Source organism: Leiobunum rupestre, chromosome 6 (assembly GCF_980474605.1).
Source record: "Leiobunum rupestre chromosome 6, qqLeiRupe1.1.hap1, whole genome shotgun sequence".
Taxonomy (NCBI): domain Eukaryota; kingdom Metazoa; phylum Arthropoda; class Arachnida; order Opiliones; family Sclerosomatidae; genus Leiobunum; species Leiobunum rupestre.
Window position 1 is genome coordinate 67,095,920 of NC_143389.1, and position 25,757 is coordinate 67,121,676.

A 25,757-nucleotide genomic window follows, 5' to 3' on the forward strand; every position below is an offset into this window, starting at 1 on the left:
AAAAAATTTAACCGATCAAAAATATTTGGAAGGGGCATAACCCCCATGCAACTGTTCCTTTAACGGAAAAATGTCACGCGTTTTAAAATTTTATCCAAATTTTAATTTATATACACAAAACATTTACATTTAACCACAGACCAACTACCCCAAGAATGACATGTTTCGCTGTTAGTAATTTCATTTTATTTATGTCTCGAATGTGATGCGCCTTTTTTTTAAGAGCGCGCCATCTCACGACAAGTAGAGGCAGTGTAAAAGGTACAAAGAGGAGCATATAAAAATGTATTGTAGAAGCTGGCTCACGCACGACTTTTTTATATTTCATTTCGTAAAATAGAGAATTTTCAAGCGCTATTATCGTTTACTTTAAAAAAAATCCGCATCACTTTTGAGACACCTTTTTTTGAGGTTAATGGAAGTCCTTCTTGGGGTAGGTGGTCTGTGATTTATCTAATAAATACGTATGAACGCTCCTAAATGGTTAATTTGTCGATAATTACCGATAACTGGCAGCAGCCATTTAAAAAAAAAGCCTTTAGCTTAACCACAGGCAGAGACACGCAACGGAAGTCGCAGAAACCAACTATAATGCTTTAGGACGATGGCCATTGTTACGGATGTTACACTTTTATATTAATATTAATATACTAATTTAGCAACAAAGTTCAATTTACTCAACTAACTAAACCTATTGATTTTTTTACTATTTTATTTTAATTGGGCATTTCAATAATTTAATTAAAAATATTTTATTGCTGATAAGTTAAGAGTTTACCGGAAGAACTTTAATATATCATAAAATAATCAACAAAAATCACAAAATTTATTTTAAGCACTTGGGTAATGTTTGTTCTATGCGCAGTAATAAAGATTTTCGATGTAACTATTAAATCAAAGACGTTCTAAAAAGCTAATTTCCAGTAATCTTTCCCTTTGGTTGTCATCAATTTAAAACACCATAAAATAACGAAACAATGTACAAATTTTATTTAAATGCAAAATAACCTTTTAAAAAATATTTATATTAACCTCTTGTAGCTTCGAGTTCATCCATAATGTTGAGATCGAGGGGTCAGACACTTGACATTTTTTTGTACGGGATTTCGGGATTTCGTGGAGATTTTGGCGATTTTATCATTATTTTTGAAGTGATTTTGGGATTTCAATGTTAATTTACCATAGAGAGAGTTAAAATATTTTGCGATTTTAGACAAAGTGTACGGGATTTTGGTAAATGTCCGACCCCTCGGTTGAGATAAAAACTTAATACCCTTCAAGATTAACACAAAATTATTTACTCTGCTAAAACAACGTCTGCTGATACTGGGCCTGTCTCTGTTTTCCACTTTTTAAGCAAATCGTAATTTTAGAAAAAAAAAACTAAGGTCATTCTAGACTTAAGGTCCCGGTAATTATGACGATTATTGATTAGGAAGACTTATTAATAAGTCTTCCTAATCAATAATCGTCATAAATGTATTCTTTTCAACCACAGCTACTGTTGAGCGACATTGGGTAGTTTAGCCTCAGTCGTTAAGATGGGATGGGCTTCGTCATTATGACGTTGGTCACGCACCGCCACATAAAAAGTTTATATGGGCAACGTTTTTAAACTTGACTATTTCAGCGCCAAGGCTTAGCGCGAATTTTATTTCGCAAAGTTTAATACGCATTATTTCGACTGAATGAAAATACGTAAAAATAAAATTAACAAATAATATCTGTATTTAGGATTATCAACTAATTTTGTAGTAGGATAAGTATTTTTCTAAGATTTCAAGTACTTTTCTGGGCCAGTTAAAACGTGCAATCCCAGAAACGTTTTGTGGGTCAAGTCAACGACAAACGCCTCTGTCTCCTCATTGGCTTAAGTTATTACGTAAAACGCAAAAAAAGGCACCGCCCATACCAGCCACAGATGGTAGAAGGGGTAATGATAGAGTTCGATATTCATGGCTGAAATTAATATAATCATGCTGATAGCTAATAAGCCTTTAACAAGACTTCTTAAAAAATCGATATTCATGGTTGAATGGTATTGTTTTATAAACAATATTATTTCTTTCATAATTCAAAAACATTACTGACAGTTCTACATATTTTCAGTTACGGCTTACTTGGACCAAGTGGTTGTGGTAAAACAACCACTATAAAAGTAATAACGAAAACGGTGAAGTCTTGGCTGGGTCAAGTTCATTATCCATGTTTTTTAAAAGATCCTCAAATTCCTGGCTCGGATATTGGCTACATGCCACAAGTAAGCAAATGTTTTTAATGGAGACAGTTTTGACCTTCGCAAGCATTCCATTTCCCTTAGTATTTCGATTTTACTACGCCCTTTCAGGATCTTCCACAAAAGACTGCATACGGGGTGTTTCAAAAGGTTATGCAAATATTTAAAGGAGTTGTAGGGGGTGAGTTGAGAAGTATGCTGGTTTTCCCCCATTTTGCTATAGTGAGTTAAAAGAGCGCCAGAGAGCTTCAAAGTGTGGCCTACTAGCCCCTGGAAGTAGGCTTCCTGGTAGAGACGTTGAGCAGCCAAAGCATTGCCATCCGCTAGTCCATACACGAAATGAATATCCGCCAGTTCTTCCGAAGTGAACTCTATTGCTGCAGTTTGAAAGTGATGAGAAATCGCGGTCCATCACAACTTTAAACACTGTTTAAGTTTACTTTTTTACGCTGGTTACCTCGTTTTGTTTACAAAGTCCTTTTTCACCTATCACACGAACCCAAACCTTAATGTTCACATTTCCCTTCTGCTTGATTTTTTTGCTTGCTGCAGCCTACTTCCAGGGGCTAGTAGGCCACACTTTGAATCTCACTGCCGCTCTTTTAACTCATCGTATGAAAATGGGAAAACAACAGGCATATTTCTCAACTCACCCCCTACAACTCCTTAAATTTTTTGCATTACCATTTGAAGCACCCTGTATATTGATAAAGAGAAGGAGCAATTATATCTCAAACGAATGGTCCAATCAAGAAATTAATGGAACGTTTTTCGAAGATTCTGGTGCTTAATTCCTCGAACTGAAAAGGAACACGCGAAAACGTTGCTCCGAGAGCGTTCTCAATTCGATGATCTGTCGAAATTAGCAGAGCGGTTTCTAGTGCCTAAGAGCAGTTTATGGAACAGATTCCTGGCAAATGGAACATGAAATAACGATGGCGATAGCTAGAAAGCCATCAAATGGAAAACGTTATTATCCTTGGAAATATTTGCGGTTCAAGATTCCCATTATACAGAACAATTCGATTAACCAAAGCAATATAGTTTCGAAATAAAGTACGCCTATTAATATAAGTAACACAATAAATATAAGTTGGTCACTAACACATTTCGGTTAATTATGGTGATTCGTTGGAAAAACTACTATTCAATAATTTACATTATCTCGCCAAATTAAGTTATTTTTTTTAAAAGATAAGCGTTATCTTCTCCGAAAAAAGACCAGAGGACACAATTTTCTGGGCAAGGACTGGTCAGTTCATAGGTCATTGGCGAAACAGGCCATCATTTAAAAATTAGGAGAATGGGAAGTTTCATCTTTATATTTATATGTTACTTATGGCATTACACAGATTGAGCTCGCCTTGGAAAACCTGGAGGGCGAACGTGTAGAAATATGTACATGGCTTTATTTCGCATAGACTCGTTAACCTACACTTTTGCGAAAAGAGGTCTCCTAATAATCCCTACGACTTGTTTAACGTAATTAGTGCCAGTTTCCTATAGCTTATGTTAAACCTGGTGGAGTTGATATTTGACTTGGAGCATCGTTTTCTTTATATTTTAGGACTTGGCACTTTGGGAAGAACTGAGCGTTGAAGAAACATTTTCGCTATTCGCCGGATTTCATGGAATATGTAAACATACACTGACAACGAGAATCGACAAATTTTCCAATCTATTAGACTTTTCATATAAAGGAAAACTAGTTAAGAATTTAAGGTATAGTACCAAACTTTTGATTTGTATATAGCACTCTTGGTGTTTCAAAAAAGAGCAATTATAAGTTACAAAACCAATATTTTCAATCCTTTCATTTCTACGATTACCGTGAGTGCAGTGGTGGACAGAAAAGAAGGGTGTCTCTGGTGTCAGCTCTAATTCACGATCCTCCCGTTATAATTCTGGACGAGCCAACAGTTGGAATAGACCCCATACTGAGGCAAAAGATTTGGAGGTACCTCATCGAGATCACGTCTCGTGAAAATAAAACCGTGCTACTCACGACTCATTACATAGACGAAGCTAAAGAAGCGAATGTGGTATGACGCACTTTCAGTATGATCTTTAAATTAAACGAATTTAACCTTCGTACGATTTATAAACGCTAATGCTGTTACTTTAGATTGGTCTCATGAGAGATGGAACGCTGCTGAGAGAGTCTAGTCCTCGACAAATGATGAGTGATTTTAACGAGAATAATTTAGAAGCGTGCTTTTACAAGGTTTGCGTTGAAGGACTGAAAGCTGAAACGAAAAAACTTGTAATAAAGAATGTAAGCCAAATGGCGAATGTAAGTTATCTGTGTTTTTTTAAATTTCCGTCAGTCATAAAAATTTCGTACGTAGATTTAATTGGGATTTCATTCATATTTCTTTATAATTTTTTTTCAAATTTCATTATATTTTTTTTTATATTTCATTGTGAATTTTTTCATATTTCAATGGGATTTAATTCATATTTCTTTGGGATTTCATTCCTTTTTCATTGGGATTTCATTGGAATTTCATTCATATTTCATTCGGATTTAATTCATATTTCGTTGGAATTTTATTCATGTTTCATTGGGATTTTATTCATATTTGATTGCGATTTTATTCATATTTCATTGGGATTTCATTCATATTTAATTGGTTTTCACCGAGGGGCAGGTCACTTCCATTTTGGGTGCGTCTTAATCATAGTAAAATTATTCAATCAGGGTAATCGTGATTAAATCAGGATAATCGTGATTAAATCAGGGTAATCAAGACTAAAAAATCTAAGTAATCAAGACTAAAAAATGTAATCAAGATTAGAAAATCTAATCACGATTTAAACGAGATTTAATCATTCTAATCATGATCCAATCTTTTTAATCAGGATTTAATCATTTAAACGAGATTTAATCATTCTAATCATGATGTAATCTTTTTAATTAAATTTAATAATTTGAATTAGATTTAATAATTTGAATTAGATTTAATAATTTTAATTAATTTAATAATTTTAATTAGATTTAATAATTTTAATTAGATTTAATAATTTTAATTAGATTTAATAATTTTAATTAGATTTAATAATTTTAATTAGATTTAATAATTTTAATTAGATTTAATAATTTTAATTAGGTTTAATAATTTTAATTAGATTTAATAATTTTAAATAGATTTAATCATTTTAATCATGATTTAATCAATATAATCGGTCGAATCGTTAATTTATCATTAAAATCAAAACTAAAGTACGATTTAATCATACTAATCACGATATAATTTTTTTAATCAGGATTTAATAATTTTAAACATATTTAATCATTTTAATCAGATTTAATCATTTAATCATGATTAAATCAGATTTAAACATTCTAATCATGATTAAACGTGATTTAATCAACTTAATCGTGATTAACTGGAATTTAATCAAAATAATCACGATTCAATCGGATTTAATCTTTTGAGGGGTGCGTCGTTAATCAAGGAAGTGACCTGCCCCTCGGTTTTCATACATTTCATTGGGATTTCATCCATATTTCATTGGAAATTCAGTCGGATTTTATTTATATTTCATTGGGATTTCACACATTTCATTAAAATTTTATTTATAATTAATTAGGATTGTATTCATATTTCATTGGGATTTCATTCATATATATTTCATAGTGATCAAAGGGGATGATAGTCTCCATAGCTAGATCCGGAAAGTGACTAGCTTTCAGAGACAGAGCTATAATATCCCATTGTAACTCCTTAACCACTCATAGTAGCTAGACATGTGATATACCTTTGGAAAGGCCACACGCAAAAGACAAACATTTATTAAAACTATAACTCTGGCTGCGTTATGCTAATAATGGAAAGTAGTCAAATATAGCCAAAATGTCTTCTTCTTTATTCTTCTTGCACACCGCTGTGAGCAAAAACTATACGATTTGCATGAAAATTGGTGTCTATCTTCATCTTGGCTTTTCATTGAAGCGTTCCAAACGAAAAGCCTCCGTACCTAACCATTGGGCTAAAAAAGCCCGCATATCACGCCACTTAACATCAAATATGCTAGACCTTGCGCTGCCTGTTACAACTCAAATGCGCGTAACATACTCATTTAGAACTTGTCCATATTTCTGATTTGACAACGTATGCTGGCGGAAAAATGAAGATCTTGCCTCTTATTTCATTTCTCGGCGTTCATGGGCGGAAACATTCAGACGAAGTGATTGGGCGGACGACACATTATTGTTCTTCAAATATTAACCTTATGGTTTTTGGTCAGATTTCATTATTGTGAATGTAATGTATTTCACAAAGTGTTCATTGTGAATATCATATCAAATAATTTCACAAAGATTTCATTGTGAATATCATATCAAATAATTTAACAAAGATTTCATTGTGAATATCATATCAACTAATTTCACAAAGATTTCATTGTGAATATCATATCAACTAATTTCCCAAAGTTTTCATTGTGATTTTGATATCAACTAATTTCACTAAGATTTCATTGTGATTTTGATATCAATTAATTTCACTAAGATTTCATTGTGAATATCATATCAACTAATTTCACTAAGATTTCATTGTGATTTTGATATCAAATAAATTCACTAAGATTTCATTGTGATTTTGATTTCCACTGCATTTCATGACATTGCGATTTCAACTTATTTTACTTACAAAACGATTTCTTTGCATATGCGAATCGATTTAACTATTATATTCATGATATCAAATGTTTTCGGAAACTGATTTCATGTGATTTTTTTCAATGGATTGCATTGTGTTTACCCGCTACTTGAGCTGATTTTTCTAATTTTAATCGTTTTCTTAATTTTACAGATTTTACGTGTTAATTATGATTTGGGAAATTGCTAGGTATAAACGATTGTTTATTATATTTCATATTTCTTTTAGAATTTTACGTTAACTAAGATCACAAATGGAAAGCAATCCAAAATAGATATGGATATCGTATCGAAACAAATTTCTCAAAGCAACGCTTCTGGTTCCATAAAGAAAGCAAAAATTTGCGGCAAACTCAAGAGCCTTGTCAAAAAAAATCACACACTTTTGACCAGAGACATTATTGTCATGGTTATTCAGTTTCTGTTGCCTGCGCTGGAAATTATCCTATGCAGTGGAGCCATAGGGAAAGATGTGTTTGATTTGCCAGTCGCGATTATAAATGAGGAAACACCCCCGCGCTTCAGCAAAATATTCTTGAAGTATCTCGATGACACCCTTATAAATACAGTGAGTTGGTGAATCAAATAGTTTATCTAAAGAACGGTTTTAATAAGGCACGCCATGTATACCTAGTTTCCGTTTGACACATTCGAAGGAGGCATAGCGTCGATAAAAAATGGTAAAACATTCGGCGCGTTGCATTTCAAAAACAACTTCACAAGATGCCTTGTCTTAAAAATGATGAAAGGTACGAAAGTAGACAATGTTACTCTAGACTGCAGCTTTGTTAAACTCTACATGGACAGGTCAAGTAAGTGATACACATTTTCACTAAGCCTTATTTCTAACTAATACTTTTCCCCGTACAGTCTTTCTCAAATCAAATCTGGTATTTCACTTCTTCAGAATAATTAAAAAGAAATAAAATAATTTTAAAACCAATTTAGCCTACATGTACCTTGCACCTTTTTTTGATTAAACATTTTCGAGTGTTTTTCTTTTTTAGATCAGATCATCGCTAATCGCCTCGAGGGTTCATTTTACCAGTCTGCTGAAAGATTTCAAGCTGAAATGTTGGCAAATGAAGAAGTACATCCGGAATGCGGGAATCCGCCTTTAAAGGTGCTTTTTATTTGTTGGGAATTAGCTCCACTTACTACGCCACGTTAAGCCACGGTTCCCAATTTTCGTTGACAAATGATATGTATTATACTATACATATTTTATTAGTATTAATGTAACCTAAAATAGCCCTAATCCAACCTTAACCTCAATAGTTGCTTCGTTTAAACGCTTTTAAATAAACAAAAATGTTAGTCAGATTGTTTTCAATATTTATTAACATCTTCATAATTTTGTTACTTTTTTCCAAAGGCTATACTTTGCAGCTCACTGTATTAATTACCGTTAGAGGTGTTCCATGGATTAACAAAACGTAAGGACAATTTCCAGAGCGAATTTTGCGGCTTACGATCGTTAAATGTGCGCTCTGGCGGCGTTTCTCGGCATTACAGACGAACTGAGTCAAGGGGATGAAATCGTTGGAAGGGGAAGGAAAAAGAGTTGAGAAACGGGTGAAAAATTTATCCCCTTAGTCCATGCCTTAATCTTGGACTAACAAAACGTTTTGTTAGTCCCTGCCTTAATTAAGCTGCCGCGATTCAAGTTATTTCATGGAGTATTTTTTTTATAATGAATTTTCTCATACATTTGAAGCTTTGTTATCAATATCCCCGGAAAAAAAGAAGAGTAAAAACGATGAATTAACTGACTCTGATAATTGTAAGTGAATGTTTAAACCAAGGCTTAGTTCGCTTTGTAAAGTTTGTATATTTTAAATTTATTTTACCCATAGCAGTGTTATAAAAGGCCATCTTAACGCTTAGGTAACATTGATTTAAAGTATAATAAACTGCGAAATTTAGTCTGTTGTCTTAGTTATTTATATTGTAACTCAATTTTAAAGAAAGCCAGCCTAAAAAAACCGTTAGAACTCGACTATTTGTCTCGACTTAAAACAAATATATATTTTTACTGCGGAAAGATGGCAGTACGTTTTTCCGTTTTGACTCGGCTACCTTCAGTCGCGGAGGGGTAAAAAGGGGTCGACGTTTAACGGAACTGTGATGAGCCTTTCTAAAGGAGATTGCCGGCTGCGAACTGTCCTTACGTTTTGTTAGTCCATGGGTGTTCTATATCGAATCCAGAAATTTCCGCTGATTGCCTTAATGAACTTTAGCAAAATGGAACAAACTACAGTAAGTGGGTACTTTTCGCTTATTCTGGAACAAAAGATGTGCCCCTTTTACGCTAAATTTAACTAATCGCTTGTTCTGGTGGATATCATTTTTGGACACCGTGAACTATTCGTCAAGCTCAGAGTATTAGGGCTACACTTTTTACTCAAAAGCGGGTGTAAAGAGACTAAACGTATATAACAGTCTGCTTATCCAAATTGTTTCTGGTAAAATGGCCGTTAGTACAATAACATAAACTATTCACCACCACAGAATCGGAGTAGAATTACGTCATAGCGTTGCTATTCAAGTTACCCTACTCCGAAATCCCAGAACAAGGGAAAAGTATCTACCTATTTCTTAAGTGAAGACCTACCAATTTTTTTTTTCTACCTTAAATTTTCTGTTTCACAAAACTTAATCAATTTTTTCTAGTCAGCCAAAGCGGTTTCGCGTACTTTTTCCCGAACTTAAACGAAAACCGCTAGGTGACGTCTGAATTAATTTTAGACAAGTTAATCCAACCCTCCAAAACGTGAACGGGGAAACTAATGGGAAGTGCAGACGATAGCTCTATTCTCTACAATCTACACTCAGCTACAAGTTTCGCCTACACGTTATCGAGGGGTGGCCTAACCTGCCTAATATGTCCGCGCCCAGAAATTTTGAAATTCACAATCTTTAGTCGCGTTCTATAACATCTATTTTAGTTCATGACGCCAATACTCGGATCCATGTCTGTGACATACAGCGAGTACATAACACCGGCGTACATTCTCTTCACTCCGTATATCCTGGCAATGGCTCTGACCGCCCTGACCCTTTTATTGGAGAGGAAGAGCGGAGTTTCTGACAGAATGACGGTCAATGGGGTCAGCAACACGCAGATCTTCGTGTCACAGCTACTGACGAATACCGGCGTCGTTATCGTGCAAGTGTTCGTGATGCTCTTGCTGCAATTCCTTCTTTTTGAAACGACTTTGAAGGGATCCATATTCTGGGTCATCACGCTTACGATTCTACAGGGTATTTGCGGAATGGTATTAGGTTCGTCTTCATTTTATCAAACATTTGAATCGAATAACTAAAGAAAAAGTCGCTATTTTCAGCCAATTAAAGGGAAACGCGAGTGGCCGGGTAATTAAAAATATTGGGAAGCCAAAATCCTGTTGCAGACTTTTACCGCATTCATTCCCTTTGCGCAATTTCTAGTTCATTCCATCTCTGTGTTTGCATTACCCCTTCTCACTCCCTTTCTTTGCCAAAATTTCTTCTACCGACCAATTTTCGTTCCCAAGTGTCCGACAACTTCCCTTTGCCTTTAAATATGATGCTTTATGACGCGATATCTTTTACATAGCGTAAGTAATGCGTATTAAAAATACGCTCGAGGTTTTCATTAAAACGGGAAACAGTTAGTAAATTAACAAACGCTTTCTCAAGTAGCTTTTTTATCAGGCTAACATGAAAATGGATCTCATAACAACGGCAATAAAAATCCCTATGTAACTTTTGTTAGCTAGTGTATAACCACTTCAGCCATTTTCAAAATGTGACTTAGACTTTAGTATTGTCTAATTTCCGAGGCTAACTGAAATCGTGGAACTTAGAGCGTGCCCTTTTTTAAATAATAGTTATCTTATTTGTAATTAACATATTTCATTTAGATATTTTACAGTATCTTTTCTTTTAGGGTTATTCCTGTCATCAGTTTCAAATGATGTCAATACTGTACTGCTGTTAGGAATCGGAGCGGTGTTATTTCCAAGTTTCATTATTTGCGGTAATTACAATTTCAATAATTTAATGCAGAAAGCAGGTTCGGGGGGGATCGAGATGTTTTGACGCAGGGGCAAATACCAATGGCATGTTGCCATACACTCCATTTCGGAGAAACTAACATTTAAAGAGAGCTGTTCTATCATCATCAGATTTGATTTGATAGACCATGGGGACACACAGAACAAGATAAACTTCATTGTAAACATAATGTGGAAAACTACTCATGTCAAAAGTCGTTCAACATAATTCGGTGGAAGTATGAAATCTAAGTCATATCGAGTAACAATAGATTTCTATCATGAAAGTATGAAATTGTGGCGAACTAGTTCTGCTTTTTTACGCACTGTGATATAGCCAACACTTTGGCAAGGAGCTAAGCAATCCGTACCACTAATTACCGACATATGAACCAGCCATTGGTAGCAAGCTATATCCGTAATCAGTGACGTACAGTACAGGTAGTAAGCTACATTTGTAATCAGTGTCATACAGTACAGGTAGCAAGCTAAATCCATAATCATTATCGTACAGTACAGGTAGCAAGCTAAACCCGTAATCAGTGTCGTACAGTTCAGACAAAGTTAGAAGCTTTTTCACTTATGAATATGATGTTCAAATCCAATTTTTTTCATTTTCTAGAGGTTCTTTAAGATTTTATTTTTGTGATAAAACAAGATTATATTTATAATTTTATAAATTAAGAGTTTAATTTTTCAGTTTGCTTTAGTTAAAATTGTTCCCTATCAAAATCAAAATTTCAGCCAGTTTCCAACCGTAGCCCGTTTTCGCCCTTTTGTGGCTCATCAGTATTATGTAGGAACTCTGGCTTTCCTCGGAAATCTGCCGATATCAGTAAAACTAATATGCATTTGGACTTTTGATATAACTATCTTAACGTTGGATTTCAACGGAAGCCCGAGCGTAAAAGCAGGCGCGTAGGAACGTTTTGGATTAAGGGGGGGTATAGCTTGGGTGCTAAACTTGGCGCCATCTCATCAGCATCTTTTTTTGCGCCCCTTCTAAAACAATTTGGCGCCCTCTTCAAACCACTTTGGCACCCCTTTCCAATTTCAAGGGGGTACATTGTACCCCTGTACCCCCCCGTTCCTACGAAACTGCGTTAAAGATGTCTACTATATAGAAAACGCCATGAAATAATTGTGAAGAAATTCGCTATAAATTGCAATGGACTGCTCACATATAGGGAACCCGGGATGTATATTCAAATTGTTCCTTCTCTAATAAAAATAATGCGTCCGACGCCAGAATTTCTAGCCGAAGATTTACTATACGACTACCATGCCCGAAAGAAATGCAATGCATTTACAATGACTATGTATTAGGTTGCTAATTCGATCGGTTTATGGTGAAACTCCGTTGGTCGAAATGATAACATAACGATTATTATAGACTTATGTCATAGTAGGCGAAAATTATTCGATTATCCGGGGCATACAGCATAGGCCAAAAGGTGTAAATTGAATTTCGAAGATGACGTCATAGTGTACCCTAAAATGTTCAATCAAATAATTCGTACAATTTCAGGGATCATTTTTAAAACCAAAATGGCGGAACTTGACACGCTAACGGAATTTTTAGGTTCATTTTTATCATCTGAGGAAGAAAATGAAATAATTGATACAATGTTTCTAATTTCCCGAAACTTTAGAATGATTATTTATATTACGAAGCAAATGTAGTTAAAAATTATACCTCTTAAGAGTTTAAAACGTTTTTTCGTGTTAAGCCTTGCGTATTCGAAAGCTTAGCATCCCGTTTCGGTGAATCAGTTTCATCGAAAGCAGGAACTCCAAAGGGTGTCTTTTGACGGCCAAAATAAAACCATCTAAGTTGGTAATAATTAAGAAAAACTGATAAGCAAAACGTATTACCTTCTCCAATGATATGATAATTATTGTTTTCAATGTATATAAAACCATTAACAGTCTTTGGAAAATAATTAATAATCATTAAATTCGTGAAACAATTCCATGTTTGAGTTATCGCTAGACGCATCCATTGCAGCAGCCGAATTAGTCGGAGCAGACTACAAATCGGACGTGTTTCTAAGCTATTTACACCGATTGCCCCTGCCCCCTACTACCGAGGAAGGGTAAAAAGTGTAGCACCATTAGTTCCAAACACACCGAAACTCTACCAATAGTTTACGGTGTAGTGTATTTTCAGTAAAATTGGAACGCGAATAATTTCCAAAAGCGTAAATAGTATATAATTTTCGCTTAGTATATAATTTTCGCTTAGTATATTTTTACCTCTCCGAGGGGACTTTGTACCCTAGGAGGGGTTATACAACCACCGTGTCTGTCTGTCTGTCAGGCCTGCGAACGCGTTCGCATTTTCGGGGCAAAGGGTAATCACTGCGTACCCAGTTTCTTAGAATCAGGGAAAAGGTTTTTCCAAAAGCGCCCTCTTTTTGTCATTGGGTGTAGTATAATTTTTTAATCGGCCGGGATTCGAACCCGAGCCCTCTTGCACGACAGGTAAGCGTTCTACCGCAGAACCACGGATACAGTTACGCTTCACTGAAAATTAAAAACTCTTCCGAGGAGAGGTATATTTTGGCTTGCCAACTTGTTTAATATACATAAATGAAAAATATTACCCACAATCAATGCATTTCGTATTGTTATTTTTTTAATACATTATCGATATTAATCCCGTACAATAAAACGTGTAAGGACTTCATGTACGTTTTATTCGTTAATCTTTCTACTAAATACAAGGTTCGATTTAATTTTCAAGGTTTTCGCCCGAGTGTTTTCCTATTAAAATTTAATTGCCGGGCTTCTGACTTTCCTTTCCCCGTAAATCTTCTATTTATCGTCATCTTAATTGATTTCGTATGAATTTACATGACGTTCAAAACGACAATTCCGGCTATTTAGTAACCTCCACTGAAACGGCAAAGGGGGCGTTTATTCCTTGCATTTCCTTCTTTCATTAAATCAAGATTGTTTTCATTTATACTTCGGGAGAATGGATGTTGAGTCGATCCACGCGGGAAACATGGTCTAGTTCTGCCCCCCCCCCCCCTCCCCCAGAGATAGTTTATCTTATTTATTATCTCTGGTTTCTCCCGAGAGGGGGATGGAAAACCGTCACCCGCTACGTGAGTCTTAGTAAACCAGAGAGATACCGGCTCGATTTGATTGATATTTAAAGTGACGGAAAACATTTTCCCTTTACTTTACGTTGTTGCTTTCACTTTAATAACCTTTGCATTTTATTCGCAACTAAATAAAAAAATAACTTTAATTGAATTATTATATCGCCCTCTGAAAAAGGACATATATTATACAAAAACCAGTTCTGTGAATTGAAAAAAAAGTGTTTATTCTTGGTAATGTTACGGCTAAGAAGGGTCAGATATTAAAATATATTTTGAATTCGTGTCTTTACGGAAAACCGTGAAACATGCTCTGTGGCAAAATACACCGGGAACTCATCTTGTCTACGTCACTCTCAGCCGAAGTCGAACAAAAATAATGGCCCAAAAAATTTTATTTTTCATCCGAAATAACTAATTTTTTTTTTCGATTTTAGCCCTTTCATGTCAGTTTTCACACAATGGCTTCACGCTTACAGCTTTTTCTTGGTGTATTTTACCAACGAGTATGTTTCACGGTGTTTCGTAAAACACGAATCCTAAGTCTATTTTAATATTTGACCCTTCTTAGGCGTAACATTAACAAGAATGAACACGGTATTTTCAGTTCACAGAACTGGTTTTTGTATAATTATCTCCATAGTTACCATGGTAGCCAACCGATTTTTCGGAGGTCACGGGCCGGAAGTGGGTAATTGGTTCGTTACAAAACCGTCAATCAGAAATCGAAACTAGGGTATATTATCTTTGGTTAAACACCACTCGTAGTGCTTGTTAGTAGACGATTTTTCTATTTCATTTCTACTTCCTTTAAATCGAGATTAAAACACATCGAATTGCCCTTTCAATAAAACCTGCCCTGTTTTTATTTCCCACCAATGCCAGTCACTGAAAATAATAGTCACTTGTTTATGTTAGTTTTATTTGTTAGGGCGCGCGCATTTTTTGTGAAGTTGAATATATTGAAATATTAAGCAGCGCGGGCCCTAAAAGATATTTCTAGGAAAATCGCTGAACCGTGAACAGGTTTTATTTAAGCTTCTATAGGGTAACGGGAATAGTAATTTATAGCTCTTTGAAAACCAATCAATGTCATTTGGTTATTCCGGAAATCCAAATTACCATTTTTATGACTTTAATATTTAATTATTCAAATTACTAAAGTACAGTTCTTTTTTTACATTTAGAAATAACGCCTTATTTAGGTCAATAATAAAGGTTAAAAATCGATAAAGTAATTCTTCGCTTTTTCTCTACGCGTCGCATTGTTGACGAGCTTAATACTCCTATTGCCATAAGTAACATAAAAAAGAATAGTATGACACTCTTTACATCTTCAGTCTCTCTAATCAAAATAACGGCACCTTGTAGCGACACATTCCGGTAATGGAATGACCTCCGCTCACTTTATCAATTTGAGGCCAAGGACAAGCGAAATTTAAAACGCTTTTAAAATGAAAACAAACTTTTAGTTTTGCAATAATAATTAATTATTGAATAGTATCATAAAATTTACGATTGAAAATACTTGGTACGTCTTTAGAAGTAAAAGACGGGTTAATCCACCGGCCGAAGTGAACGGGGAAACTTGTAGGCGTGTGGTTGTAGCACGGTGAAGGCTACAAATGTTATACTTACCTCTTTATGTTACTTACGCTACTATAAATTAAGTTATTGTTCTTTTAGAAATTATCGACTATTTTTGGAGATTTTTCTAAGAGCGTTTTTCTTTGGGCTTCTCCGAAATTGCTCTCACAGGAAATTTTACTATAAACCTTTTTAAAATTTTTTATTATAATTATTATATAACTAAATAAAACCAGATATATCCAATGTGTAGTACGTCATCAAAAATGCGTTAACTACAATAGTACATTTTCCCTTCTAATCTATAAATCTTGAAGGACCAACGTCATTAATATTCAATTTGCCTAAAAACGCGTAACATGACTGTAGAAGCTCTCTCCAGGCACGAGCCGTGTACTATAAAGTCGCCGTGTACTGTAACTCTAAAACCGTCCGCTATCTTTCTCGGGCGCTAGAAGTAGGTGTGCTCAGGGAAAATGGGGGTCACAAATATTTTGCTGGGGGTTGCGCGAGTTATTTACCTTTAACGTAAGATAAGTACGACACTGAACGATTTCAGTTAATGATAGTCCGTAAGACTCCGTAATCGAAAGTTTTTGGTGGATGCAACTTGTCACAGCCTTACTATCTTATTTGGCATAATTACTGCTAAGTTAGTGTGATTAGTGTTAATAGTCAAATTTATGTTCAATAATTTTTCATTAGACCGGATAAGCCTCCCTCTTGGAAACGTGTCGGATATTAGATTTTACATAATGAAAGCTACGTATATACATTTCTACAAGTTCACGTACACGTTTTCGATTGGTGGTTAACCGGTCTATTATATGGCAAAAGTTAACGTTAAATTTACTTTTGAAAGCGTTTCAGTTTTCAATGAGCTGATCCTTCAAATAGGCTTTCACGAGCAATTTACACTCCAAAGACTATAGTTACTAGAAACATTTTATCACTAAATATTAGCGTCGGAAGAATAGGTTGAGTCGAATAATTATCTTATATTTACCAATAGACCTTTCCATAAAATGTTCGTTACGGTAAGAGTGTGAAGGAAAACTGTTTTGGCAAGGATGATTTAGATCAACGTTATATATATTACTCTTTGTTTTTACCCTCGCTCGACTCTTGAGCTATTATGTCGTCAAAACACGGTGGATTAAAATTAATCCAAGTGTTATTAATAAATTTGTTATATCAAATGTTTAAAGTATAAAAGTATTTCGTTTACTTAACTAGTCATAAAAGGAGAGGATTTAAATATTTAAAATAACGAAAAATTTAGCACGGTTTCGATGATGTTTAACAGTTGATGTTTATAGCCTTGTAAAATAAGGTTTAACATTTCATTGACAGCCGCAGTAGTGTATAAGGTAAAAATTGTTGTTTATCATAAAATACTAGCTAATAAATATCAAAGTATTAACAATACTTTCACAGAGTTTATATAAGAATTGCAATAATAATTCATTTAATTAGTATCGAAAATAAATTAAAATCAGTTTGAAGTCCGAAGTCACTAGGCTTAACCCGAGCTCCATCACTCCGTGTAAAATGTTTGGGGAAATCTTACTGGAAAATGCAAAAAGTACAACCAACTTTTTGTTTAGTTTTAGCGAAATTGGTGGCGAGTGACGTAGAAAAAACAGTGATAGCACGTAGAAATATTTATGGAAAGGCCTATTAGATTTTATAAATAAAAAACTGCTCTTTCTTTTCACGTGAATGTCGAATTTTCATGACACAGTGCTGTTAAAATTAATAATTTGCAACTTTTGTAACAACTACGCCTTTGAGCTGTCTGGACGATGATAAAGATTCTAATATAATAAAAAATAAAAATTCTTTGCTATACTTCCCTGAGCCCGCCTCCATTTTCTCTCAAAGACAAATGTCATGAGAAACGTTAATTTTAGTGTAAATTTTTCCTGTAAACGTAACGTTGTTTGGCGGGCCCGTGTTTTACGACCCCAGTAGCCTTCACCGCATTTCTTCTAATTGCCATTTAAACAGGTAAAAATACCAGCAATAACTTCAAATTTAAGGTCCTTTAAATTTATTTTATTTTAGAAAAAGAAATAGTTTTTTCCCCTCAGTTTACTTTATTCAAAAGTAAACAACGGATTTTCGACGAAGTTAGTTAAAATCTATCACAATGAGGAAGATCTTTAGTCCGACTACGCTAAAGATGGCGTTATCCAACCTTAGAGGGCTTTTACTCTTCTATTTAATATCGACGCTTGGTGTTAGGTGTTGATTGAAACTTTCTACCGAGCGTGCGTCGTGCGCCGTTATTAAATTGAAGTGCGAAACCCAGTAATATTGCATAGCGCCATCTTCAGCCAAGTTGGAGTGAAACTCTTCCTCATTATTTAATTTGAAGTTATAAAATAAATGATGACCAGGCCAGGCGTGAGGGAAAGGTGAACGAGGCAGCCGTTGTGGGCTTAGCGCGTTCCAGAGCCCGAGTCAGTAGCGTTTAAGCCGTGGTTGGACTCTTTTGGGGGAAGCAACTTCCGGTTGATCATACTAACGCCTTATTGCGGAATATCTTATACCTTTTTGAAATGATATTAATGATACTTTGGATTGATACTAATAATTGAATTATAGTTACCTATTTGCGTACGTAACCAATTATTACTCTACTAATTTTCTTAATTTTTAATAATGTAATTTACTAAATTACAAATTATGAAACATTAAGATAATTTTTATTAAATACGTTCATTTCTAATTAACGTTTAGTATATATCTGAATAGTTTAAATTAGTAATAAATATTTTGATTTGTAATGTTTTAATTTGTAATTTGCTAAATAAATATTTGACTAAATTACTGACTTAATAATCAGCTAGGCTAATACCCAAGGCACCACCCTAGGCCTAAGTCATCGAGTGACAATAGTTCTTTTAGAATGTTTTTAATTAAATGTAACAAATATTATTCAAAGTAATATTTATAGATACCCCTCGGCTAAAGAGTCATCAATTCAATCTCGATTTGATCATTTCAATCAGGATTTAATCATTTCAATCGGAATTTAATTATTTCAATCACGATTCAATCATTTCAATTTCGGTTTAATAATTTCAATCAAGATGAAATCATATCAAACACGATAAAATCTTTTCAATCTCGATTTGTTCATTTAAAATCTTAATTTAATCATTTCAATTACAATGAAATTATTTCAATCACAATTTTATCATTCCAATCTCTTTTTTATTATTTAAATTTCGATTTATTCATTTCAATTTTGATTTAATCATTTAAATTTCGATTTAATCATTTCAATTTCGATTTCATCATTTCAATTTCAATTTCATCATTTCAATTTCGATTTCATCATTTCAATTTCAATTTAATCATTTAAATTTCGATTTAACCAATTAAATTTCAATTTAATCATTTAAATTTCGATTTAACCATTTCAATTTCGATTTAATCATTTCAATCGTGATGAAATAATTTCAATTTCGTTTTAATCATTTCATTTTCGGTTTAATCATTTCAATTTCGGTTTAATCATTTAAATCGCGATGAAATAATTTAAATTTTGGTTTAATCATTTCAATTTCGGTTTAATCATTTCATTTTCGGTTTAATAAATTCAATCACGATGAAATAATTTCAATTTCGGTTTAATCATTTCAATCGCAATGAAATCATTTCAATTTCGTTTTAAACATTTCATTTTCGGTTTAATCATTTCATTTTCGGTTTAATCATTTCAATCGCGATGAAATCAATTCAATTTCGTTTTAATCATTTCAATTTCTGTTTAAACATTTCAATTTAGGTTTAATTATTTCAATCGAGATTAAATCATTTTATCACGATTTAATCCTTTTAAACTCTATTAAATCATTTCAAACAGGATAAAATCCTTTCAATCAAGATAAAATAATTCAATAACGATTTAATATTTACCATCTCGATTTAATCATTCCAATCTCACTTTAATAATTTCAATTTCGATTTAATTGTTTCAATTTCTATTTAATCACTTCAATTTCTATTTAATCACTTCAATTTCAATTTAATTGTTTCAATACCCATTTAATCTTATTAATATCTTTTTAATCATTTCTATCTCGAAGGTTTTCCCCGATTTTAATTAGGTAAATATTCGTTATTTATCGGTAATTCTAAAACTAAATATTGTACGTAGTGAATTAACGACGGCCGTAGCGGCTTTTTAGCTAAAAGCTTTTATTGTAAAAGAGTTTTTATCCTTATTGAATGTTGAGTTATTGTTCCATTGATGATATTTTCACATTTTAAAAAATACTCTATTCACTTAGGTCAGCTTAGCTTTATACAAAATCGAACTCCTGTCCGATGATTTAGAGAATGACAAATTTAATGTTATTTTAGGTACTCTACCATTTATACTGCCTACTTATAAACACATATTACAGCAGTGTTGAAGGTTGTACATTTTGGCGCGAAACCAAGACTTTTTCATTGGAAAATACGGCTTATAAACATAAGTAAATAGCTCTTGGTAGTGTTACATCGATAGTTGAATAATACACGCGAAAACTTTGGATCTTTGACGCGGTGCACCCTTTCCGCAATTTGGCGGGAAAATGTCGTCCATTAAAAACTGTCTCGAATCTGCAATTTACGTCCTTAATGGACACTTCTCTCGTAAGATAGACATTATACAGGGTGTTTCAAAAGGTTATGCAAAAAATGTAAGTAGTTTTAGGGGGTGAGTTGAGAAATATGCCTGTTTTTCCCCATTTTCCTACGATTAATTAAAAGAACACCAGAGAGCTTCAAAGTGTAGCCTACTAGCCCCTGGAAGTAGGCTGCAACAAGCGCAAAACCCTGCAGCAGGGAAACGCGAACATTAAGATTTGGGCTCGTGTGATGGGTGAAAAAGGACTTTGTAAAAAAATCGAGGTAAAAAAGTAAACTTAAACAGCATTTAAAGTCCCTGCTGCTTAGTTTTGCGCTAATAGGCCACACTTTGAAGCTATCTGGCGCTCTTTTAACTAATCGTAGGAAAATGGGCGTAAAACAGGCATACTTCTCAACTCACCCCCTACAACCCTTCAACTTTTTGCATAACCTTTTGAAAGAATACTTTTAATAATAAGCATTGTCACTCTTTGAAGGATTTCTTTGGCCGCTGGAAGCTATGCCGAGACCTCTGCGCTATATTTCGTACTTCCTGCCGGGGACCTATTCCGGGAAAAGTATGAGGTCCATCATGTCCAAAGGATTCGGCCACAAGCACCTGGAAGTGTGGCTGGGCCTGATCAGCGTCGTCTCTTGGACTGGTGCGTTTCTGATCCTGGCGCTCCTGCTCTTTCGATACCAACATTGAATGACGTCCAAACCAACCTTCTCGAACCGAGGGTCGATGCTCCGCGCGAAAGACCGGCACCTCTTAAACCAGTTTCCAAAACCCAACAAGAATTTTTCTGTTTCTTATAAAGCTATTATAAATCACAGTCATTTTGATCAAAATGAAAGATTACTTTCGTTTGAAAGGTTTCTTTTGTAAGCAGAGTTCGATGCAATAGCGAAGAGCGCTCCAGCCTTATTCCGTCACGTGTATTTTATGTCCATTTGATAATGGAAATCATTAAATAATTTCACTGAAGAAATAACCCCATAAAATGTAAACATAAAACATCGAAGTCTAGCCTTGACCCGTTGCGTCCTCAACATTATGGTTTATAAAAAAATTGATTTTTTTTTAACAGTTAATCCGAATCTTTGTGAGGCTAGCTATATATTATATAATATTTAAACTAGAAATGAAGTAAATACCGAAAGAAATTTGGAAATATTTTATGTACCTTGCGAAAACCGATTCTTGATTGACATTATAAATTTTCGTAAAACGTCTTATCTTATTTTAATTGAAAAGTTTTTTTCGAGCTTTTGTTTGCTTTAAAAACATTTTTAAATTAAAAAAAAATAAAAATCAAACAAGAAATACTTGAACATTAAAAATGCCAGATCAATATATTTACGCGCGCAACAACCGAATGATTTCGGTCTCAGATGATAAAAAGAATTTCTCAATTTTAAATCTAAAATGAATTATTTAGAGTTTCTCTCTCAAAATCAAAAATAAATTATTTAGAGTTTATCTCAAAATTTAAAATGAATTATGTAGAGTTCCTCTCAAAATCTAAAATAAATTATTTAGAGTTTCCCTCAAAATCTAAAATAATTTAAAGAGGGTCTTAAAATCTAAAATAATTTAAAGAGGGTCTTAAAATCTAAAATGAATTATTTAAAGAATGTCCCAAAACCCTAAAATAAATATTTCAAAGAATGTCCCAAAATGTAAAATAAATATTTCAAAGTATGTATCAAAATGTAAAATAAAAATTTTAAAATATGTATCAAGAATCTAAAATAAATATTTAAAATTGTCTCAAGAATCTAAAATGAATATTTTAAATTTTGTCTCAAGAATCTAAAATGAATATTTTAAATTTTGTCTCAAGAATCTAAAATGAATATTTTGAATTTTGTCTCAAGAATCTAAAATTAATATTTTAAATTTTGTCTCAAGAATCTAAAATTAATATTTTGAATTTCGTCTCAAGAATCTAAAATGAATATTTTAAAGTTTGTCTCAAAATTTAAAATAAATTACTAACAAGAAAGTAAATTAAAATTTATAATCTATCAATTTCAATAATGTACCGTTAGATAGATGTATACTTAGGATTAGCAAACGCCATATCAGCGTTTTTGATTGTAACCATTGTGTCTAGTTGTATCTGTTTGACTGTTGCTATTGTAAAAGTGTCAGGGCCAACAGCAAAGAAGCTCAAAGAATGTACTCGATTGCATCTGAACATTAGCGAGATTAAGAGCGACACCGCGCGTGAAAGGAACGCGTAGACCGGCCAAATTTCCAAATGATTTTATCGCGAATATTTAAATCGCCATAGCCTAATAAGTTGTAAGCGATTTCGCGTGGCGTGGTTTACTGTTGGTACGCGTTCTTCCTAGAAGTATGATTGTTCGGAGCTTAAACTCTCTCTATTATTATAAATAAAGAAAAATGCCGAAAGCGACGTTTTTGGAGAAACCATTGCGTAATTCTTTTCGATACCTCGTTCGAAGCCTTCTAGAATGTATTTGACTATTGACCCATATAAAGTGAAGTGAGCGTTCGTAAAAAAACTGTTACGGAGAGTCGTCAGGGGTCGTCCACAAAACGTTCGATATTTATTCGTTGAAAGAGGCTCTCTATAGGCTTCGTGCCATTTATAACTTGGCCCCAGAATTGTGTAATTGTACCTCATTTTGTAGAAATAGCGCTATCATAAGTAGCGTAATAGGTTTAAGTATGACACTTTCTATTCTGCGGAAATCAAAGTTTGTTTCTCTAAAACATTACACGGGGGAAGACTAATACGAAAGTTATTACGTAGAAAATATATAGAAGAAGGCGAGGCTTTATAATGTGGTTCTAAAGCTATGTGAAGATATTTCGATAGATGAGGTTAATAGGCCTAAAGGTCCCCCAGTTGATAAGCCAAGGCTTATTGAAAATCGAAAAACCACACAGCAAAATAATAATGAATTATTGAATTCAAATATAAAATTGACTATTTTAAACCCGTACTAGCTTCGTTTCTGAAGCCATAAAACTAACTGGACGGATAAACTGAAAACGATTAGTGTAGTTTTTATTCTTTTAATTTTACTTATGGTGTAATTAAACTAATTAAAATTGAATATTTAAAAAATATGTTTTCGTTAGAAGATATACTGTAAAAATAAATATTTCTGATTTTTAACGACCAAAATTATAAAAAAAAACAAAATGGTAAAATGTTTTGAGTGAAGTGCTTTCTAAGAAAATGACGCGAACAAACCAAAACCACCTGGCCCCGAATTGGTGAATGAAAATATGCAAATCGTCGGTAAACAGCTCTTATTAAGTTATTAAACATAATTTTGCGTGTCATAGGAAGCTTTCTTTACCTCATCGCGTGTCATTTACTTTATTTAACTAATTCATTCGTTATTAAAAACGTAATTCATCGATGTATAGCTTAAACGAGTTAATTCATTTTTTGAATCTATCCTCGATTAATATTCGGAATTTGTAATTTAACACTCTAGTAAACATTCCCCCCCCCCCCCCGTTTTTTCGGTGACGTCATGAAGGAATGACCCCTGTCGGGTAAAACGGTACACTCGATAAATATTTTGATGAAAAGCGTAAGAAAAAACAAGGCCTATGGCCTAGATGGATTTTTATAATAAAATGAATGTAAAAACTATTTCGGTAATTTTTCCTTAGCGCGCGACCCAGAAATTGTTCAAGATCAAGCAGACGTCAAACTCGCGGTTTCAACGAAAAGAAACGAAAATCGAGATCTCGGTCAAATAATAAATGTCTAAAGAAAATATTTCCTCTTACGAAGAAAAAAACCCGGGAAATAAAGCGGCGGGCTCGTGATACTCGGCCGGTCGCATCTGAGAGAAGCGCATTAGAGCGACTCTTGGCCGTTCGACGCGTTATTTCTCTTCAAAATACATTCGGGGAAATTTTAAAAATTGAAAGGGAATTTTCTCTCGCTTAATCAGCCTCGAGGCGGCCCTCTTTTTTAAACAAAATCGTCATTTCCATTAACGTTAAAGGGATAATCGCAGTTTTCGCTTTCGACAGCGGATTATTCGGAACGCCGCGTCGCGCCGAACGAAAGTCGGATTAAATATGAGTATTAACGGAACGGGCACCGTTCAAAGCGAAAACGCCAAAAACGGAGAACTCAATAAAGGATTTGTGGACGACGATCTGGACCCGACAACCAAATCGGAAGAGTTCATCGACAATGTCGCGATCAACGAACGAGATTTTTACGTCGAGAATGACATCCCCGCGAAGGAGAAACAAGCGGATTCGGTGTCACTGACCAATAATAATTTCCGGTATAATATTCAAAGAAGGTTGTCCAATTCGCATTTGGCCGTGGTTCTCGAAGACGTCTATTACTCGTACGGGAATCCCCAGAAAAACGTCTTCGCCCTGCAAGGAGTCAATATTAACGTGCCAAAAGGAGTTATGTGAGTAGATGCTTTCATTTAAAATCATAATTATTTCGTCGTATCAACAGGTGGGTGATTAAGTAATTATATGTACAATAATTACCAATAAGTAATAATAACTTTCTACGCTAATATGATTAAGATAAATTACTACCGAACTGATTTTTTGAGAGTAATTAAAGAGGTTAAGCAAAGCGCTCTAGAAGTTTGAACAAAAACGTCCCGAGTACCTCGACGTTCGAGAAGAAACATTCTTTAAAATCGTTTAAAAACTTAAAACGTTGTCTGAACAATACTGTATAAAACAGGCGTTATGTATGGCTATGAGCGTTGTCGAAATACAATTATTTGTTTCTTCGTGTGCTTTGGTGGTACGCAAATGAATCTCTTTGTATTCGTACTTATTTCGCCAAATTCGTCTTAATTGTAGACGGCCTAGGCGTATGTCAATTCAAACAAGTATACACGGGAGTATTCACGCTTTATAACAAGTACGCTGCTAGATAAATAATAACCTCTATATTGTCCAATCAAGGTTTAGTTCAGCCAAAGGTAATATAGAACTCCGTAACCTAGATTCGAATTCTGAGAGTTTTCTGATGGATGGCTTTGTAACGAAGCGTTTACCCACTTCCGGCACGTGACCTCCGAAAAATCGACTACCAAATAGTCCTATCATGGCCAACTTTGATGACGCCCTGTTGCGCGAACAGCGTGTCATCAAAGTTGGCCGCGGTCTTATCTATAGTTGATTACCATGATAATTATGGAGCTTATTTTTTCGGAGCTCCGACAGGAAGTGGGTAATCTTTGGTTCAGCGCAGAGCCCTCTAGTGTCTAAATATGACCAATTCTAAATATACTACTACCAAGAACGTAAATATACTATTCGGTTAGGTTGCTAGTCCAAGTCGGCGCTGAGAGAGAGTGTCGGTGTCGAAAAAAATAGGAATTGTGGTACTGACTGTTATCATGTTACTTATGATGTAATGCAAATCAGGAACCTTATAAGCGGACCGTGTGCGCGTCAAGTTAACTAGAATTTCTCTTTATTAACAACAAAACAGTAAGAATACTTTATA

General features: G+C 34.2%; 2 protein-coding genes across 2 annotated transcripts in view; both read left to right on the forward strand.

The window, feature by feature from the left end:
- The first annotated feature begins 1,955 nt into the window (after positions 1–1,955).
- Positions 1,956–10,225, forward strand: LOC149943229 (ABC transporter G family member 23-like). The gene is made up of 9 exons (XM_090179596.1): positions 1,956–2,038; positions 2,110–2,260; positions 3,804–3,958; positions 4,077–4,278; positions 4,362–4,529; positions 7,129–7,467; positions 7,534–7,711; positions 7,907–8,022; positions 9,848–10,225. The coding sequence occupies exons 1-9, from the start codon at positions 1,956–1,958 to the stop codon at positions 10,223–10,225; spliced, it is 1,770 nt and encodes a 589-aa protein (XP_090035722.1).
- A 14,042-nt stretch (positions 10,226–24,267) lies between these two features.
- LOC149943230 (ABC transporter G family member 23-like) overlaps positions 24,268–25,757 on the forward strand; it is a 41,815-nt gene continuing 40,325 nt past the window's right edge. Inside the window, exon 1 of the mRNA XM_090177092.1 lies at positions 24,268–24,693. Within this exon, the coding sequence (XP_090033218.1) occupies positions 24,344–24,693 (350 nt within the window). The 5' untranslated portion in view covers positions 24,268–24,343. The remainder of the gene's footprint in view (positions 24,694–25,757) is intronic.

What these genes read in the sequence shown, in the direction of transcription:
- LOC149943229 (XM_090179596.1), top strand. Translation starts at nt 1,956, where the DNA reads ATGGCTGAAATTAATATAATCATGCTGATAGCTAATAAGCCTTTAACA. An exon ending in TCGATATTCATGGTTGAATG is followed by an intron (nt 2,039 to 2,109) that starts GTATTGTTTTAT and finishes ACATATTTTCAG; the next exon opens with TTACGGCTTACTTGGACCAA. An exon ending in GCGGGAATCCGCCTTTAAAG is followed by an intron (nt 8,023 to 9,847) that starts GTGCTTTTTATT and finishes CATCTATTTTAG; the next exon opens with TTCATGACGCCAATACTCGG.